This window comes from Corapipo altera, unplaced genomic scaffold (assembly GCF_003945725.1).
Source record: "Corapipo altera isolate COAL_440 unplaced genomic scaffold, ASM394572v1 97, whole genome shotgun sequence".
In the NCBI taxonomy this organism is placed as follows: domain Eukaryota; kingdom Metazoa; phylum Chordata; class Aves; order Passeriformes; family Pipridae; genus Corapipo; species Corapipo altera.
Genome location: NW_020884998.1, coordinates 145,333 through 162,506, shown reverse-complemented (window position 1 = coordinate 162,506; position 17,174 = coordinate 145,333). Strand labels below are relative to the sequence as shown.

Genomic DNA, 17,174 nt, shown 5'->3' with positions numbered 1-17,174 from the left:
GTGCCTGTTGCCAGCTGATGTACCTAACCCAGCAGGGCTCCTGTGCTGGATAGTCTTTTCGTCATTTAGCAGTAGCATTTGGGGACTGGTAAAAGAACACCTAGATGGAATTTACTTTGCTGTTTAATCACAGCTTCAATTTCTGCAAAGGTGGAGAGTTGTGTGGAGAGATGGATACAAAGGGAATTGTATGGATTGTGCCTGTAGAAAGAGAAAATTAAGTAAAAAAAGGATGTCAGTCCCAAGCAAGAGCAGAGGCGATTAAACAGAGTAATGTATAAGAAGTGTTACAAAATTTCAAAATCTGTTCTCATTTCACTTATATGCTGCTCTCCAGTGTAGATAATTAGAAGATGCTTTGGGGTTTTTTAACCACTAGGGGTTTTGCTTTTCCTTTTTAAAAGAAGGTTTTAAAGGTGTACAAAGCAAAGGCATAGAGTGTATTAAGGCAATTTGCTAAGTAAACTGAGTGCTCTCTGTTCAAAATACAGTTGGTGTGCATGCTGGGATAGCTCTGTGTGGAAAATCTATAGGAGGAAAGTCTGTAAACATGCTCAGATATGTGAAGACCGACTGTGTCCAGCGCCTGAATAAGTTACTTGTTCCACAAGCAAAGTGCTGCTGGCAATTTCGCCAGCTCCAGACTGAGGTTTGTGTGGAAGGCTTTATTCTGGAGCAGGTGGGCTTGGTGTTCATGTAGCATCAAGACGGTAGGTCGGTGCCTCTCACTGTCCTATAGTGCCCCTGTTTTGCACTTGCTCTGATGCTTTTTGGAGCCTTTATGTCAGTTCAAGTCCCAAAACCAAGAGAGAGCCTGCGAAGAATGTCATGGGAAGAGCAATTTGATCAGCTGCAACAGCAAGGTACATGCGTAGGAGCATGGGAAGAAGAGGTCTTGTCCTCAGACCATTCACTCTTCCCCTGTGGTGCAACTCTGACATTAGGAATATCTTTTTGATGTATTTGCTTATCACACTGTGTGGGTTGCAGATTCTTCAAAAGCCTGGGGTTGCTTGTATCCCTAGTTATTTACCTGTGCAGGCAGCATTTAGCATTTGATCTAGATAATAGCATGCAGTGTAGGCTGAGACTTCTGTGATACAGAAATCTCTCTCTGGAACAGTTTGGATGGCAGCAGATAGCATCCTGGGGCTGTTTTACCAGCGAAATTGTGTATGGTTTAATTTCTCACAAGCATTTCCATGTACTGTTAGATAATTCTGTCTGCATATAAAAGGCTTTTTTTATGCTCTAAGACACCATCCTGTCAAAACACTGCTGGTTCACCAAATATATGGCTGATAGCTGCCCTGGGGCTTTGTTTTTTCAGAAGTGTGCTGCATGCCGTGGTGAAGAACACTAGTTTTGTGTTTGTGAGGACATGCCTCCTACCAGAGGGCTTACCTGGCCTCAGTTGGCTTTCACAGGCCCAGGAGGCCCTTCAATTTTCTGATTTTTTCATTACCAGCAACCATTCATTTGCATAACTGGCATAATGGTAGAAGAAATTCTGTGTCCTAATAATGGATAGCCTCAAGTACAGAGGATGGGAGGAGGGGAAGAAGGGAACTGAAGTATGCTAAGCATGAGGTCTTTTTCAATCAACATCAGGGAATGGCAGGTCAGGCTTGTGATGAGAATTAAGTTCCTAATTCTGAGGGTTTGCATAATGCCTTTCATCTGCAAAACACTTCCACAAATACTAATTGGTATGAATTACAGCTTGGCATAACAAAAATGGGGCTGCAAAAGTCTGTGCAGATTGCTGATAACGCAAAGTTCATTGGCTTTTTGTCTGTAGTCAGGGTTTCATGTGAGGTACTTCCCTTCCCTGCCCAAGTGCTTTGTGTTCCGTAAATATAAAATCTGAAGCACACACAGCAGTAACTGCCCCCGTGTCCAGCATGTCCCCAGTGCATTCCACATCACCAATCCAGTGATGTTATGTTCCCAACCTCAGCTCAACACCAGTTCATCTTCTGGTGGGCTGGGCTTGTATGCTGATGGAAAGCAGCCTGCTCTGACCATGCTTTCTTCAGTTTGCACATTGGTTCTGTTTTAAAACATTGTTCTTTTTTAAAAATTTTGAATGGCTAATGCCAACAATTTAAATCTTTGAGGTGCCCCACGGGTGATGCTCCAGCTGAAAATTATAGTAAACCTGTTTTCATGCAAGGAGCCATGACATTACCTTCTTAGGTGTGACTTTGAAAAAGCCTGAATGATGACTGGTGCACTCTTCCAGTTCCCAAAAATGTTAAAAATTATACCAATGTCTCCTTTTCAGCCCTTTTCTCCCTATTTTATAGATCTTGTCCATTTTAAGTAATGCAACCCCCAAAGTTCTAATTGTGAATGCATATATATAATGTGTTTAATAACTGCTGGTAACAATCTGCTGAAATAATTGAATAGAAATGCTACAGTATGTGAAACTGGACTAAGTTGTGAGGTTTAAATGCTCTTTATTGTGCTGACATTCAACCTGATGGCTGGCTTGCAGCTGACAGACTGCTTTGAATGGGTCTGTGAAAGCTGCCTACGAAAAGCAAGTTCATGTATTCTTTGTGGAAATGGCATATGGAGCTGACTAAAAGGGATCCTCAGTTCCACTGGAAAACTTGTGGGAGTTGACAAGTTGAAAAAGATTTGGAAACCTCCACATAATGATCCAATTTTTGCTTAAAAATAACCATGTGCTCTGGTGCTTCGTATCGTTCTCCTTGCACAGGAAGAGAGGGGGAGAAGGGGAAATTATAAACACTAAGCATATGAGTAAGAGATGTAAAAATCTCATGTTCCTGGAACATAAAAGAGCTAAACTCTGGAGCGACTGCCCCCACATTCAGTGGCAGCATAATTCTTCCTCCTCATCAGCACTGCACCAACACATGCAATTAGAGGTTGCAGCTGCAAAGGGGAGCTGCAAGTCTTCGTACCCCTGTTGCCTGAAATTATTTTTGGAGTAGTTTATTCCTCACCTTCCAGTCAGGCTGGTTTTGTGGGTCTCTGCAGCTGCTGTCGGGATACCAAGTGGAGGGACTTGAAGCTCACAGTTTTCTTGTGAGTGTTACTTTCAGCTCTCTGAGGCTCAGCAAAGTGACATGAGTCCTGTTTTGTGCTCGGTCCATGTTTGTTAGGCTTATGCTCAACAATGAGATCAAGAAAAGTAGATTTTTTGAGCCACCTGCTCTTGCAGATGAGGCTGAGAAGCACATGTCTGTTGGGAAGAGGAGGCTCCTGCAGCTAATAATGTACTATACCATATAGCATATAATACCATATACTCTCCCGTGCTACTACAGAAAACTGAGGAGTTGCTTTTCATCTCCAAGGAACTTATTTATGGCTTTGTGGTAGTTCCTAGATGTTTCCTTGTTTATCTTTGGTGTTTTGAAAATGCTGTGTTTTGTGCTGTCTCTGCTTAATCCAGTCTGAAATGAACTTGTCAATGCAAAGCTGGCAGAGAAATCTGAGGTTTAGTAAGCAAAAAAAAAAGAATTGAAAGACTGAAACAAGCATTAAAAATTGATGGCAACATTTGGAAGGGATTGTATGACTTGTTCCCTTCTTTACCAGTTTTAATGATCTAGCATTATGTCCCTCCTGGCTTTTAACTGTTTCTCCGTACTTCCTTATTTTTAGGGTTGGTCGACGGCCTGTGCTGCTCTTCTCTGTCATATTCATTTTGATATTTGGACTGACTGTGGCACTCTCAGTGAATGTGACCATGTTCAGCACACTCAGGTTTTTTGAGGGATTTTGCCTGGCTGGAATAGTCCTCTCCCTGTATGCACTGCGTGAGTATACCTTCATCACCCATACAAATGTAACTTTATCCAGTAAGTGGTTTGCTGTTCTCTGGCTTCCCACTTTTGTTCAAACAGATCAAACCAGGATCATATGGACTGAAAAAGCTTTAGCCTGAGTTTTGGTAAAGAGGTAGGGATTTTGCAGCTTTTTCTTTAGGTTGCTACAGAGCACTCTGTGAAGCTCTCTCAGAGCTCATTTTAAAAGAGTTATAAGACGGTTTGGGTTTGGCTGTTGTTATTTAAACCTAGAAGTTACTCGTGTCATAGCCATAATGTGTAAGGGGAGTAGATTTCACCTTGCTGTATTGAGATCAGTAGGAGACTTGCCACTTGTGCTGTCTCTAGCAGTATGTACTCTGGCACATTTTCAGAATTTCCTCTGTTATTTGGAGCAAGATATCCTGTGTCCCTGCCTCAGGATTGTAAAGTTACAGCAAAAATATGTGAGAAGTGCCTGAAGTCCTTTTATCAACTTCTTGTTGTTGTTTCTGTCTGTTTCATGAGGGGCAAAAAAAAGAAATCTCTGAGAGAAACTTGAGGGAAAGCTTGTAAGAAATATCTACGTGCTTATATGTGAGGTGACTAGTAAACTTGTAGCCAAAACATTTGAAAACCCCTTTGGGAGGACTTGCCTTTGGAGAGTACATGCATGGAGAGTACATACATGCCATCAGCCTAATCTGTGTCCCTTGGATATGTTCCAGAGATCATCTTCTGCTTCCTTGGCTATCTGTAATTAACACCAACTGAGGAAAACACAAAATTTCCTCCTCTTTATTATGGCTCTGTAAAAGTATTATCTAATTATATCCTGGAAGTTGCTATACAGATCTTCATAAACTTTTATTAACTTCCTATTGTACATGGCATCTAACCCATCAAGATTTAGCACAATATTGTTACTTTGTATGGAGTATTTTGTAGTATTAAGTTCCCCAGTTTTTGTTTTGGTTTTGGTCTGCACCAAGGGGAAAGGGCCTGACTGCAGGAGACAGGAGTTTGTTCTGTATTGCACTACTTTGTTATACCTGATATGGAATCCAAGATACGTGGGTTTTTTTCCTTCTTCTTGCCTTTGCTTATGTAATCTCTAGTAAGAATTTTTCACCAGACCCCAAAACTACCACTGAAGACATTATAGTTTTTTTGGGAAGTAATTTAATCTGTGGTTCTCATGAGAGGGGGCTTCAGCCATTGCCAGTATAACATTCAGCTGGATAACAGGCTTGTTGGAATTTTTCACAGCCCAATGCAACATGTTAGATTTTCTTGGTTGGTGGATGTTTTTTAACTTTTAAGAGAGTCATTGCAACTGAAGATTTTCATGCAGAAATGCCAACTAAGTAAATGTTTCATTACAGACCTTTTTATGATTGGAGTGAAAGAGTGTTTGTGTTGCCTTAAACCAGACAATAGCTTGCCAGCCAAGGCTTTCATTCAGAAAATGGCATATTCTGGTTACTTCATTCTCTTCTTGGTCCAGAGTAATGATTTGAGTCTGATATTTTGTCCCTACTTCCCCTGTAATTCAGGTGTTTGCTATAACCACTGCTGTTTGCATAGATAACACATAAATAGAGCTAGTAGGTGTTAGGAGAGATCTGTGTGAAATCAGCTGCAGGCTGAACATCAGCTCATTTCCATGGAAGTGAGAAAATGTGAAAGATGCAGCACCTGCACCTCTGATAAGTCCTCTGGCCTTCTGTCTCAGGAGATGAGGGGAGTGGGTTTTTTACTGTATTAAAAACTTTCATTTAAACAAAACAAAAAAAAAAAGGTTGTCACCTCTGTGTAGAGTAGTGGAAGAAAAGTAATCCCTAAAGTCATAAGAGAATGGGAGTAATAGTTTTTTTTGTTTGGTGGTGGTTTTGGTTTTAGCCCTTGTAATCTATAAGGCTTCCTATCAATCTAGATTTACTATCTTTTCATTTCTGCTGGAGGCCATAGCATGCCATTGCACTGCTGTGTGGAGTAATCTTATGATTCATAGCCCTTCTTCCCTTTCCCTTAATGGCCTTGATTTCTTCCCCTGGAGGTTTGTTGCCCCTGAATTCCCGGCTGGCTGCCCTGAACAGAACAATAGAAAGTGGAAAGTTTGGTCTGCTAGTCACAGTCGTTAGCCAAAGTTTCCAAAGCTACTGTGCAGAAGCAAACTGTATAGGCTTACATAGCCTGCAAAGGTAATTAGTGTGCCACTGGGATCCTTTTACGCTATGTTGAGCTTGCTAGTTGATCTCGGATTTATGGCCTGCCTAAGGGAAATTGTAAATAACAGTTCTGAATGCTTTGGGAGTGGGAAGAGCACCAAAGTGCTGTCTTATTTAAAACACAGGGCTGCCAAGGTTGAGTTGCCTTCACTATTCAAACCACACTCCTCTTTATAGCCTAGTACTGTTTTCCTACCTGTCTGCCCAAAGGTGCTAAGTGAGCCCGGGAATGAGTCCTACCTTCTGTGGAGACACAGCACTGAGCCCAAGCTGCCTGTTCTCCTCTGCAGGCTTTCCTCAATGTTGTGGTGAGCTCAATTCTTGTGGCCTCCAAGTACAGCCTCTTGCCTGGAGCTGCTCAGAGCTTGTATAAAGAAAGTACTTCTGGATGTTGATTTATTAAACTGAAAAGTTTTCCTGCAGCTGCTGCAGTTTTGTTAGAAAAGGTGTTTCAGGTGAAATTTCTAGTGAAGCTGCATCAAGAGACAAGCTTTGAGCAGTTGATCATGCTTGGTGTGAAGGAGGGAAGCAGAGGAGCAATAAACCTTGGGCTTTCTCCTCCTGGGTGCTGTGGACCCTTGCATCATCTAGGAAAATGAAAGGCAGCAAATCCTTTTCCACTGAACAACCACACACAGCTTTGAAAGGCTTTTGTTTCATGCTGATGTGGAACATAAGGAGCTTCTGTCTTCCGGAAGTAGTTTCCTGCCTGATACCAATCTTCAGTGGGTTCCCGTGCTCCTCATCAGCTGGCACACATCTTGTGTGGTGAGGCACCAACAAGTTCCCAAAAAAGCTTTGCTCCTGGAGGATAAAGTAGTTCCCAATATACCACACTGAGCAGTCATCTAATGCACGGAGTCATCTAATGCACAACCTGCTTGTTGTGATACGCCGGTGAGGTCCCTGCAATATTTGCTGAGCAGATTTCTGCAGAAATGGGCCACCCCTCGTTGGGGGAGTGTGCTGGGACCAGCAGCAAAATCTCCTGGAGAGAGAAGTGCTGAAGGGGTGCTAAGGAGCACTAGCCACAGTGGTTAGAAGGGGATGTATGGCCTGCCCAGCACTGAAATGTAGAAAAGAGTGTAGACTGGGGGGCTGGAGGGGGCAGCCTGAGGGTGCCTTTTGTTCTGGTGTTTGTTGCCGCATGCACATCCAGAGAGGAAGGATGGGCATTCTGTACCTGCTAGCTCAGCACAGCTGGATGCACAGCACCATAACCTGCTGCTGAGCTGAAGAAGAGGAGTTTGAGTTTAGCCATTGGGGTGGAAAGCCCTAAGCCGATCCTGAGAGGAGTTTTCCTTTGGACAGGCTGAGAAGGAGGGGAAGAGGTGAGGGAGCCCTAAGCAGGGGCACATACCTGAGTAATGCCTCTGCTGGTGTCTGCTGGACTCCTGTAGCAGGTGAGTCGTGCCACTTACTGCAAATAGCTCTACTTACTGGTTGCAACTCGTGGGACAAAGTACACTAGGGAAATGTGGAAGTCACCGGAGAAAGCAAATCTGATAATCTTGAGGGTGGGGAGGGTGTTGCTTCTGGATCACTTTAGTTCCACTCTCTCAGTGAGCGGCCCTGACAGCAGGGCAGCCTTTTCCTGAATCCTTGTGGAGAGGGGCATATACTGCAGCTGACTCAGCACAGATCCCTTCCTTAGGGCTCGCTGGCGTGAACTGATGCAAGAGGTCTCATGGCTGAGGGCAGGAGTTCCTCCCTCCCTGTTCCATTCACGCCCTCTCCTTTCACATGCCGCTGCCCAAGTCAGGCTGGACCCAATGTCTTCCTGAGCCCTCTGCCAGGCAAGACACTCTTCTTCCCTCTGGAGAAGACCAAATGTGCTTTTGTAAGTGGTATGTGCCCTCTGATCTTGTCCCTGCTTCCTTTGGGAGATCTGCTGGGCACAGTGTCTCTTGTGCTGCCTAAGCCTGGGGGATAGAGCTGGAATGTGGGCTCACACCGGGCAGGGCCTTTAAATGAGTGAAGGGAAGCAAGAGTTTCCCTAGAGCTGTTCACATCCTGTGCTATGTCTGTTTCCTTGCCAGTGTCCCTGCTTTTGTCACTTTCTGGAGTTGAAGCTAGGATGATGGTATTAATTAAACTATTTAAGGGAGAGGAGAGGAAGAGATACATTTTTCTGGCAAATGCTACTGACAGGTTTAAAGAGCCTCCCATTAAAGTGCTATGTGCTATCACTAATGACTGTACCTGAGCTCAGCCATGATGTGGATTTGCACACAATTGCAGGCTGTTCAGCAGTTTCATGGGTGACTGAGCTACAGATTATGCTGCAAAATTAGAATGTCTAGACTTGAATGAACCAGTAAATAAGCTCTGGAAATAGCTTTGCTGGAAAGGAGACGACATCTCAGGTTGGAGCGAGGAAGCAGGGGTGTCTCTCAGATGCACAGTAGCAGAATGAGTGAGCATGTTGCTTCTCTTTCACTGTTGGGAGAAAAAAAGATAGAAACACTGTTGAAAATCATAGGTGTTTCAAAAGCCTGGAGAAGCTTGGCAAGGCTGGTTAAGATGTCCAGCTGTGATGTATCTTTCTCATTTATAGCTAGGTCAGTCTAACCTGTTACTCCTGTAAGTTATATAGGCTCTGAGATCCTGAAGCATTCCAAGTTTACAAGTGATTTTCTTCTTAGTTTTCCTCTCCTGACTCTTCAGTAACAAGCACGGCCAAGGCAAGGCAAGGCAGGTGAAGCACTGGAAACCACAGGCTCTGAAGCTATTCTGTGTAATCTGAACTGGCTCAATAAATAACTCTGCAAAGCATTCCTAAATCGGAGGATGTGGAAAACATCTGACTCTTTTCCAGTGCATTGACATGTGAGTTAGCTCTGCAGTAATGTCAGTTCTCTCCACTGACAGGTCTGATAAGATCAAGGTTTTTAAACCACCTACCTTCTGTTTATGTAACCAGCCTTCCCTTCTCTGAGTCACTTGATGCAGATCTGGTAGGAGTGATCACAGAGGGGTCCACTGAACGAAAAATCTTAACTGGCTCACCTTAAAGTGACAATTACTTATGAAATGATACAGAACCACTTTGTTTAAAGAGCAGCCACATACTGTTCCAACATTGAGATAGGATGCGAGTTTCTGGAAACAGTACTGCTACATTTTGGATAGCTTTGTGCGAGAACTGTTAAAAAAATAGTATGCAGTGGGAGCTCTCCAGCTGCTCTAAAAAAGCGCTAGGCGTACCTTTTATCAAATGCCTGGGGGCTCAATTTATGGAAGAGTGGAAAAGGTTATTGGAATTACAGTACTCTCCTTTTAAGTATAAATCTTCCTTGATCTACACTACTTTCCTCACTACAATCAAATTACAACTCATAATCTGTTTGCCTCTTTCACCTCAGTACTTCCCCTGAAGTTCCTTCTCTTTTTCTCATGGGCAGAGTGGGCATAGGCTCTTCAAGGGACACAGTGTCTGCCATTAGGGTGTGGACTCTCATCCTAACTTTAACCCTACAAACTGTATTCTGGAGCAGAGATGCCTTTGAAGCATTGTCCTGAATCCTGGAAAAACTGTTCCATTTTAGGCAGCCGATTTGAAGTTAATTTACACAAAGTCTTAAAGGAGAGAAAAAGGAATATCTTTCTAAAGCTCCTTGGCAGGTTAGATGTTTGGTTAATGCAGGAATTGCAACAGAATCTAATTTTAATCAGTTTTTCCATTTCAGTTTCTGAAAATCATATGTGTTGTCAATGTGACAAAAAGCCCAAGGAAATAATTTTATTTGAGGTACTTTTTATATGACTGGTCAATTGGGAATGCAATTAAGATGGAACACTGCAGTTGTTACACTTGTGATGATGACAATCAAATGAGATTAGAGTACACTTGCAATTTCCCCAGTTCAGAACACAGCTTGCATTTTTATCATTTAAACTGTCTGTCTTTTAATTGTTCCAGACCAGCTCCAGCAGTTTGGGTATGCTCAGTATACCAAATCTTACCTTCTGTCGTGCAAATACTTGTAACTGTATCTGTTCAGGATTGTAATTACATTTTTATGGATTTTTTTTTTTTATTTATTTCTTTTGGCTTTTTTTTTAATCTGAGCAATGTCGAATAGAGTCATAGGTCTGCTCATCCCTAATGCATGGCTGAAAGCTCACTGCTTTTGAAAGGAAATGAAGAGGAGCTTTTCTCTTTACTTTTTTCCTAGCAGGAAACTGAATTTGTTACAGAGAGCATCACAGAGAAGTAGTACATATAAAGCATATTATGCTATGAATGTTGCCTTACTGAGTTTTAGCTACCCTGTTCCTTGTCTGTGTCCCTGCACTCGGCAGAACTTGAAAACAGGATGGGATAGTGTTGGAAATGAGATGGGCAGCAACATTCTCGAGAGTTGCCCTTAAGACAGACAGCATAAAGGGTTGGATTTTTTTTTTCCTCAGATGCTTCTTCCAGCGAGAGCACAGGCATATGCACATTTTTCTTGTGTGCATGTGTCAACTTTCTGCTGCAAAAGGAAGCACACACAGGTTCATAAATCACCTAGGAATGAATAGTGCTTTACTTCCCTTTCCTGCCTCTCCCTACAGGTTAGCTCTTCAGGAAAACGTAAGCCAAGTTGTGGCAACAGGATGTGCATAGAGGAAAAGCCATGGGTATGAGGAAGGTACATTTAGAAGTTATCTGTAGTGACTTTGAATATTCAAGTCCGGCAACAAATGTCAGCACACAAATTCACATAAATATTTATGTGTCTTTCAAGAGGAGCTATAGTTTAACAAGGCTAGCCAAATTTCCACCCCCGGTCACGCAAACATGACTCGTATTTTCTCACTTACAAATAACATAACCCTGTGGGATTTTTACTAGTTCAAGTTAATTAAATTTCACTCAAAGCATGAAATGTGCAGGCAGTGCTTGTTGCAGTAATTCCACAAGAGCATATTATTTAGTCAGATACAATAAAAAGTTCACTTCTGTTTTAATTCTTTGTTTCATCTGTTGTCAGTCTATAGAGTGTGCTCATATCACTCATTTTTCTCTTTTTAAAAAAAAACTGCTTGATGTTGCATTGTGAATGAATTTGTTTGTAGGTCATATGCTGCAATTACTGGTGGACCTAGAAGTATGAGCTATGTTTTTGTCTTTTGAGAACATCTGGTCCCTTCTTAAATGACTTGTTCATACACTTACGTAGTTTTTACAGATAAGTTGAGACCTAAGTGCTTGCTAGTATCTTGGAAACTTGTTTATTCACATTCTTTGAATTCTGGTTATGGTATGAGTTGTGAGAGAAGAAATCAGTTTACTGAAGTCTAATGAATGATATGCAAATCTTCTCAATCACTACTCCAGTTTTGCATATGTGAGTTGTGTGTCTGCTTTAGTACATACATTCAGTAAGGAGTCTTTCAACTGTAGATAATCTTGAATTTAGACTTGATATCTTAGAGAGAAAGAGTGTTTGAAGAAGGTTCAGTGGCTTGGAAGTATGTCTGTTGATGAAGAGAGTCTGTGCTGAACTGTGGCAGGAAGCATGGTTCAGTACTTGCATCAGAAATTCTGGATGCGTGTTCCTGTACCTCTCTGGCTGATTTCCCCAGGTCCTGGATGTCCCAGCATTTCTCTCTAACTGCTTTGTGTTTGGAGGAGTTCAGGACAGGCTAACAATTCTTGTGGCTTCTCCTCCCAGCTTTCTGTCCTAGTCCCATGGCAAAGCCAACCCTCTTGGACAGCAAACTATTGTCTTGTAAAGTGTTGCCTCAGTCCTCTCCCATGCAGTCAGGCATTTAAGTGCAAATACGTCTCCATCAGTGGCTTACCTCACGTATTCAATATAATAGGTTAAGGACATACATTTCATTCTGCTGTTGTTTGTTCTCTGAGGGGAATAATCTCTCTGGCAGAAGCAGCAGTGGAGCATAGTGTTTGCGCATGCCTCGGCTCAAGGACGTAAGAAGTGCCTTGGTTCAGTGGAAGAGGGCAAGTTCTGCTGGAGTGCTGTACACTATAATTGATGATTTTGTTAAAAATGCAGACGGGAAGACCTGTGTGCCCTGGTACTAAGACATAAATAGGTTACTTTATGTACTATCTGTTATCCAAACACTTGAGATTAATTCCTTAGAGAAACAAGCAGGGCATTCTCTCTGTGCAACATTGAGTTCAATAGATATTTAAGCACCAGGGATTGTTGTCCAAAATAATTAAATAAACAAATCCCTAGAGTTTTCTGCTTGATGTGAAACTGCTGTCCAGAAGGAACAAAGTGTCAGTCTGTCAGCTCTTCAGGGACCTTTTCCAGTTCCACTGTTCCTACCTCTCAGATTTTGGTCCTGTCCTGGTAGGCACCATAGCTGTCTTCTGGATATAGAGCACTCAGTTTACGGAGTCAGAAAAAAGTAACAAAAAACATGCAGGAAGCAGAATCAATAATGTGGTGAGGCAAAAAGCAATATAAGGGAAGAATGTTTTTTATTATAGCAAGTAAAAATGGATAGAAGGCAGGAAGGAAAAATAAGAGCAACTTTAAAAGATTGTATAATGCTGGAAGTAGCTTATGTGGTGAAATTGCAACCAGCGTTCCTAATAAAATCCCATTTTTGTTTCATTTATAGCTTTGACTTTAAAATGTTTGGGGGTTTTTTGTTGTTGGTTTTTTTTCTGCTTAGAGCTTGACTGACTTGTTTTTCAATGCAGAAAGCCAAATCTGTATTTCTAGGAAGCTTGAGGAAAATTAATTAAAGAGATTTTGAATTATAGATCCATTAAAAGTGACTCTGCTTTGAAAGTTAAATAAATAAATAAAGCTGTCAGCGTTAGTCATCTGTTGGAAAAAATGGCTTCTCTTGTATCTTTACAACAGAGAAACTCAATTACTGCACTCCAGTGCTTTGGAACTTGGGCAGGAGAAGCTTTGATTATATCAACCTTGACTCTACCCATATGAGTCTTTTCAGATGCCATGTGCTAGTTTAGATTTGTGAATCAGCCTAAAGTGTTGTCCCATTCTGCTTATTTTTTTTGTTAATGTCTGTGCTAAATCTGGAAGAAAATACGCAAAATTCCATCTGCGTCTTGTAAACCTTTAACCTGATGGATTTGACTTTTTAAGGAGAAAACTTCATCCTTTTTGACTGAGTGTTGCATTTTAATAAAAAAGTATTTGTGCAGGTGCCTTTCCTCCTTTCCTGACCTTTTCTTTAATGGTGATCTTTTCCTTAGAGTAAGTGTTCTGTGTGGGTCTAGGGTCAGTAACATGTGCCAAACAGAGGAAAAGAATAGCCAGTGCGTGACCCAAAGAGGGAGAAGAAAGAAAATAGAATATACAGTATGTACCACAGCTGCCTCTTCTCTCATACTGCTGATAGGAGACAGTGTGACAGTTACTTTTCTAAAATAAGAAATCTGCTTCTATCCAATGAAGAATAATAGCAGCAATTAAAGATTTCATGTCCTAGTTATTTTGGAAACAAAAAGATGGCCAGACAAAGCTGGCAGCATGTCACGCTAGCATGTATTAGTATGAATAGTACTGCTGTCTCAGTGCTGTCTTTTGCTGGGATCCTGGCTGGGATTTTTTTAAGTGCCTAGTGGGACTTGCACTGTACATACTAGTGCGTTTTTCTGCCAGGATAGCTTTGGGGTTGATTTCTGTTCTGATTAGGAAACATTTATTTGCCTATAATCTCTGACCCTTCTTCAGGCCACTGAGGCATGTCCTGCTTGCCCAGTGCTGCTTGTCTGCAGGCCAACAGCTGCAGTGTGGCTCTGCCCATGGCAGCACAGTCAGGTGAAATACCTCACAGGAGTGGACTTCTGGGAGAAATAACCCACCTGCCTGTCCAAGCAGGAGAGGGTCTTTTATTTATGCGTCTGATCTTTTCTGCCCTGATTGCTGGGAGTAGTCAAAATCTCAAAATGACAGTGCAGGAACTGGCTGGAGCTTTTACCCTGCGGGAGAATCTCACAGCAACTCAGGGACAGCCTAAGCTGACCTGGCTCTCCTGTTCTGGGTGTGCCCATCCTGCCCTGACTGGTGCTCCCACCTACTGCGGACCCTACAGTGATTCAAGGGTGTAAACAAGCAGAAACCTGTTTATTGTTTCATTTGGTTTTAAGTCAGTTTTCCCCTGGTCTTTCTCCCCACAAAAGCTCACCTCCGGATTGAATAAGCATGGGCAGACAAAGGAGGAGAGAAGGAGTGGGTGCCTCTGGAGTCAAGGAGAGACTGCTAGGGCCATGAAATAAACTTGCTTTGCCATAATGCCCTGCTGTAAAAGCAGTTTAAGAGCCCTTGTGGCTTGCTTGTAGTGCAGATGAATCAATTCTTGCAGGCTTACTGCAGGAACCTTAGGTCAGGAAATTCTCTTAGTGTAAACAGATTAGGCTGTTAAAAGTCACCATGAAGCTTGACTTTATTCAGTGCAGGTCATCCTTCAGTTTGGGATTTAAAACTTATTTCTTGCAGGCTTTTTAAAGATTAGATAGTGTTTAATTGCATCTTGGCAGAGACAGCAGGTCTAATATGTTTAGAAACATATGTCTTGGACAGGTTGACATTTCCTGTCAGGATAGCTGTCTTTGAAGTAGTAACAGATGGAAGCCCTTCCACTTCTTCCAGGCGCTGACTAACTAGACTTTGAGAAGAATGGATAAACTGGCAGCAGAGAAAAACGATTCTTAAAAATAATTTACAGAGGTCTGTATGGCTTTAACTTATTTAAGCTTTGAGAGTGAGAATACTGGCTTTGGATTTATTTAAAACTTCTAAAGCTTAGTTGGAGAACCAAATATGATAAGGTCCTGGTTATGAGATTTCCCCTTTTCTGGCTGGCTTTTCTTGGCAACATCCAAATTAGTGAATAAATAGAACCTTCCAGTCCACCAAAAACAACAAATAATCTGTGATTCAGAGTAAAACATTGTGATCATGAACTTGGCAGTGCTAACCTTGAGCAGCAGAAATACAGACCATCAATCTGATATTTCAGTATTGGAAAGACACAATAGCTTTGAAAAGGTAATTTTCTCGCTGTCCCATCAGTTTTACTCAGTAAATTTTACCCTTCAACAAGACTAAATTTTATTTTTTGCTTTTGGGATAAAAAAAGGTTAGGTCTTGAACTGAGGGGCACACATGATGATGTTTGTGTCCAGGATAAAGATGCTGAAAGATGCTCTCTGCACTGAATTGTTTGACCAGATCATATGAGCTTGGTCTCTTGCTCAGAGCATTTGCGAAGTCTTTGGGATTGTCACAATGTTTGTTTTTGGGGGTTTATTTGTTTGTTTTGTTTGGGGGGTGGATTGTTGTTGTTCTCTTTTGCTTTTTTATTTTTTCTGCTTGCTGAATTAATTTTTGATTGCTATTTAGGTGACTGCTTGAGAACGTCTGACTACAGCGTATCCATTTCTGTTTTAAAATACACCGGGTAAAATAGAAAATACAAAGGGAAATTTCTGGATTTATGTGTTTAGGCTTCAGCTATGTCCTGTTTGTTTTGTTATAAATGGTAGTACTGAAAAGAGTGAGTTTTGCTTTCTCAACACTGGAACAGAATAGTGCTTATTCTTTGGAGAAGACATCTATGAGAAAGGTACACTACAACACTTACTATAATGTATTCATTAAGATTTATGTGAAAACAAATTTTACCTGATGATTCTGAATTGGAATACTGATCTGCAAAATGTTACGCTCAATTCTAATTTCAAATAGGATTTTAGTGACTTAAATTTAAGTTACTACTGCAAGAAGGCTAATGCCAAAGCGAATAATCTTTAAGTTGTCTTTTTTTTTAATACTGCATGACAGTTATACTTGTACGACTTGTAATTGGTATGAAATGGTACTTTTGAAATGTAAACTTTGAGAAAATTTCAAGATGGGCATTCAATGTAAAATGCTTTAGGTTTAATTTCACTTAAAAGCTAAGTATAAAATTATTACATATTTGAGGAACCTAGACATACAAATTGTCAAAACTTCAATTTTCTGTTTGTTCTGCAAATTTGTGGATTAGGACAGGAATAGGATATGGTTGGCAAAGCCATCCCACATTGTCTGTACCTGGAGAGGCTGGCAGCAACGTGGTTACCTATGAAACTGTCTGATCCTGCCCCAGCACAGGTACATTTTGAGAGGGATGCTGTCAGTGTGGTGTGGGTCTAGGGGACAGCAGAACTGCTGCCTATCTACTAGCGTGGTCCTCAGAGTACTGGTGTTTCCCTGGAGGACTCCAAGGAGAAGTGTTACTGCATGGGGACTGTACTGCAACTGTGATCCCAGTAAGAGGCTGATGTTCAGGAATTATTGGATATAGTGTTCCTGTTACTGCGATCACCATATAGGAGAACTGGATTTGCACTCTTGTGATTGCACCCTAACTCCCCAGGTGAACCCCGGGGGAATCTCCCATCAGCTCCTGATGTCAGAAAGAGCCACCCTGCTCACCCACATCCCTCTTGGTAGCCGCTTTCTCTCTACTGACTTTGACATTTGCTGTGTTCAGCAACTTAATCCAGCCAACAAATAAACAAAAACTCACTTTGCTGAGCCAATTTTCTGCTCTTTTGTTGAAATATCCAATTAGAGAGCAAACAGATGCAAATGCCAAAGGTAAATGTCAGGGGAGGTGAGAATGCAGGAAGGTGGACTTTTGTGATGGGGTGACAAACTGCATCCTGACCAGCACTATCTCTTGAAACTAAATCTGAAAACAGAGCAAAGGTGTGGTGACACATCACAGCCCTCAAAGCACTGCCAGTGTCAGAATTTTCTGCCACGTTACCACCTCCCAAATTTTGCCAGTTTAGCTGGTTTTGTAATTGCACACAAAATCAACCATGCAAGGTGTTGTGGCTTAAATGAAATAAATCAAAAGTACCTCTTGAAATATTACACTGTCAGTTCCTCTGCTCTTTTTTATAACAGATCCTCTTTAGGATTACTGTGTTCTTGCAACAGCAGTGGAAGTGGTGCAGATAAGAGAAACATAATCAGTAATGTGCTCTTTCCTTCTCATACCACAATGTCTGTGTGCCTTCAGGATGAACTCTATGTAGATGAGTTTCCTGTGTACTTCAGTGTATGCTTCAGATGGTGGAAAATCAAAAGGGAAAAAATCTGAGCATCGTTCTCTGATGAAAACTGAATTCTTGAAGTATAAAGTTTTCTAACAG

At 41.6% G+C, this 17,174-nt stretch overlaps 1 protein-coding gene across 1 annotated transcript in view; it reads left to right on the top strand.

Annotated features, from left to right (window-relative positions):
- Positions 1–17,174, top strand: part of SLC22A23 (solute carrier family 22 member 23) — a 107,432-nt gene that overhangs the window by 19,157 nt on the left and 71,101 nt on the right. The window contains 1 exon segment of the mRNA XM_027666771.1: positions 3,646–3,800. Within this exon segment, the coding sequence (XP_027522572.1) occupies positions 3,646–3,800 (155 nt within the window).